The sequence below is a fragment of the Trichosurus vulpecula genome, chromosome 7 (genome assembly GCF_011100635.1).
Source record: "Trichosurus vulpecula isolate mTriVul1 chromosome 7, mTriVul1.pri, whole genome shotgun sequence".
NCBI classification, from domain to species: Eukaryota; Metazoa; Chordata; class Mammalia; order Diprotodontia; family Phalangeridae; genus Trichosurus; species Trichosurus vulpecula.
The window spans coordinates 152947691-152949553 of NC_050579.1; the positions used below are offsets into that span (position 1 = coordinate 152947691).

Consider the following 1863-nt stretch of genomic DNA (forward strand, 5'->3'; position numbering starts at 1 on the left):
AGCACACTAACAACCTTGTTTTATTGATGAGGAAAACCAGGTCCAGGGCCATGAACTGACCTAGGCAGAGTCACAAAGCTAGTGAGCAAATATCTGAGGGAGGGTTTGAACCTAGTTTTTCCTCACTCCATATCCAGCACTCTTTATATGCCATACTTCCTCAAACTTCTTTTTTTTTTTTAACAAGTGACAAAGATTCTTTATTATGATACACCAAGAGTGGGGAAGCCCAGTCACCGTGGAGGGTCAAGGGAAATCGCTGTAGGGCAGGCAGAATGGGTAGAGGCCTGTGTAGCGCTTATCGTGCCATAACAGCTTCTTCTCTAGGAAGGCAACAGTGTTGAGAGTCAAGACCAGAGTCTGGTGCTTCAGCATACTGTGGACATTGAGGCCAACTGCTGGCACCAGGTTAATGGTCTTCAGGTTGGATACAGCAGAAACAATGTTCTGGGGCATCTCCTCATCCATATCAACAAGGAGCACAGAGTCACCCCAACATCGGTGCCGAACCAGGTCTAACAAGTATCTTGGGTCTGAGGTTGGCAGCTCCAAGGAATCTACCACGTGAAGGTCGTCCTGCATTAGCTTGACTGTCAGGGCCACCTTGAGACCCAGCACTCGAACCTTCATTGGCAACATGTAGTAGTAGCTTGTTGGACCCCGTGGACCATGGGCAATACCACCTCCTCGCCAGATTGGGGAACGGATGCTCCCATGCTGGGCCGGCCTGAGCCTTTCTGCTTCCAGGGCTTCTTCCCACCACCTCTCACCTCTGCCCGGGTCTTGGTCTTGGCATAACTAATTCTCTTGAAGTTCTTCTGCCATATGGCAACCTCATGTAGACTATCCAGCCGGGGTGGCACAGCGAACACGTCGGGGTGCAGCTCGGCCAGGCCCAAGCCCGTTTCCTCATAACCCTGGAGGGATTCCACCCAGGCTTGCACCGGGGTCCTGTGCACGGGAACTGGGAGGTCACAGCGGCGGAGCAGGGGGACACCGGCAGGGCTCGGGGGTCCTGTAGTCAACACATGCTCCAGGCTTGTGAGGTCTCCGCCGGTCAGCGTAGACAGGGCCCTTCGTGCTGGGGTTAGGCCCCGACCGGGTCCCCAAGCCCCCAGTGCTGCCCGGATCAGAAGCATAGCGGCACCGGCTCCGACACCTAGCGAGAGGGCAATTTCCTGGGGCGCCACTTCCTCAAACTTCTGCGATAAGCAAGATGGATTGGAGGGAAGAGATGGTATGTTAGATAAATTTATATTTTGGGATTATAGGATCATAAGAGAATTGATTTAGAGCTTGAAGGGACCATTGAGGCTAGTTACTCGGTCCAATTCTCTCTTTTTATTTGATAGGATATTGAGGCCCTGAGAGGATGTGACTTGTCCAAGGTCATATGACTAATGGGCTTCTAGATACAGTATTCTTTCCACTACACTACACTCAGTGAACTATATGATTCATGTGCACAACCCCAGTGAATTCATTAAACTTCTGTTACTTATTCCAGGTAGTGTCATTTTCCCACATATTTGATATTTTTTCAAAGAACTTTATTTTTGACATATGATAAGTAGAGATGTCGTGCCAAGGTTCATGTTACCAAAAAAGGTGAGCAATTATATGGTTCCAGAGTCTCCCCAAGTATGCATTTGCTTATTGATACAGGCAGATAGAGTGAAATTTAGCTGCAACAGATCTCTGGGGACTAGAAATGAAAAACCACTTTCTGAATAACACACAGTAACTGGAATTCCTGGGAAGACTTGTAAATATAGCAGAAAAGAGCTCCCCACAGTAATTTCTTTCTCAGTAGTTGATGTGACAAAGACCAGCACAATATATCATAGAAATAATGAGCCTCAC

The 1863-nt window shown here is 48.5% G+C and overlaps 1 protein-coding gene across 1 annotated transcript; it reads right to left on the reverse strand.

Moving 5' to 3' along the window:
- Positions 1-246: 246 nt before the first annotated feature.
- Positions 247-1176, reverse strand: LOC118858172 (39S ribosomal protein L4, mitochondrial-like). The gene is given in 2 exon segments (XM_036768639.1): positions 247-722; positions 725-1176. Coding segments are annotated over 2 exon segments (891 nt in total). The 5' UTR covers positions 1140-1176.
- Positions 1177-1863: the final 687 nt, after the last annotated feature.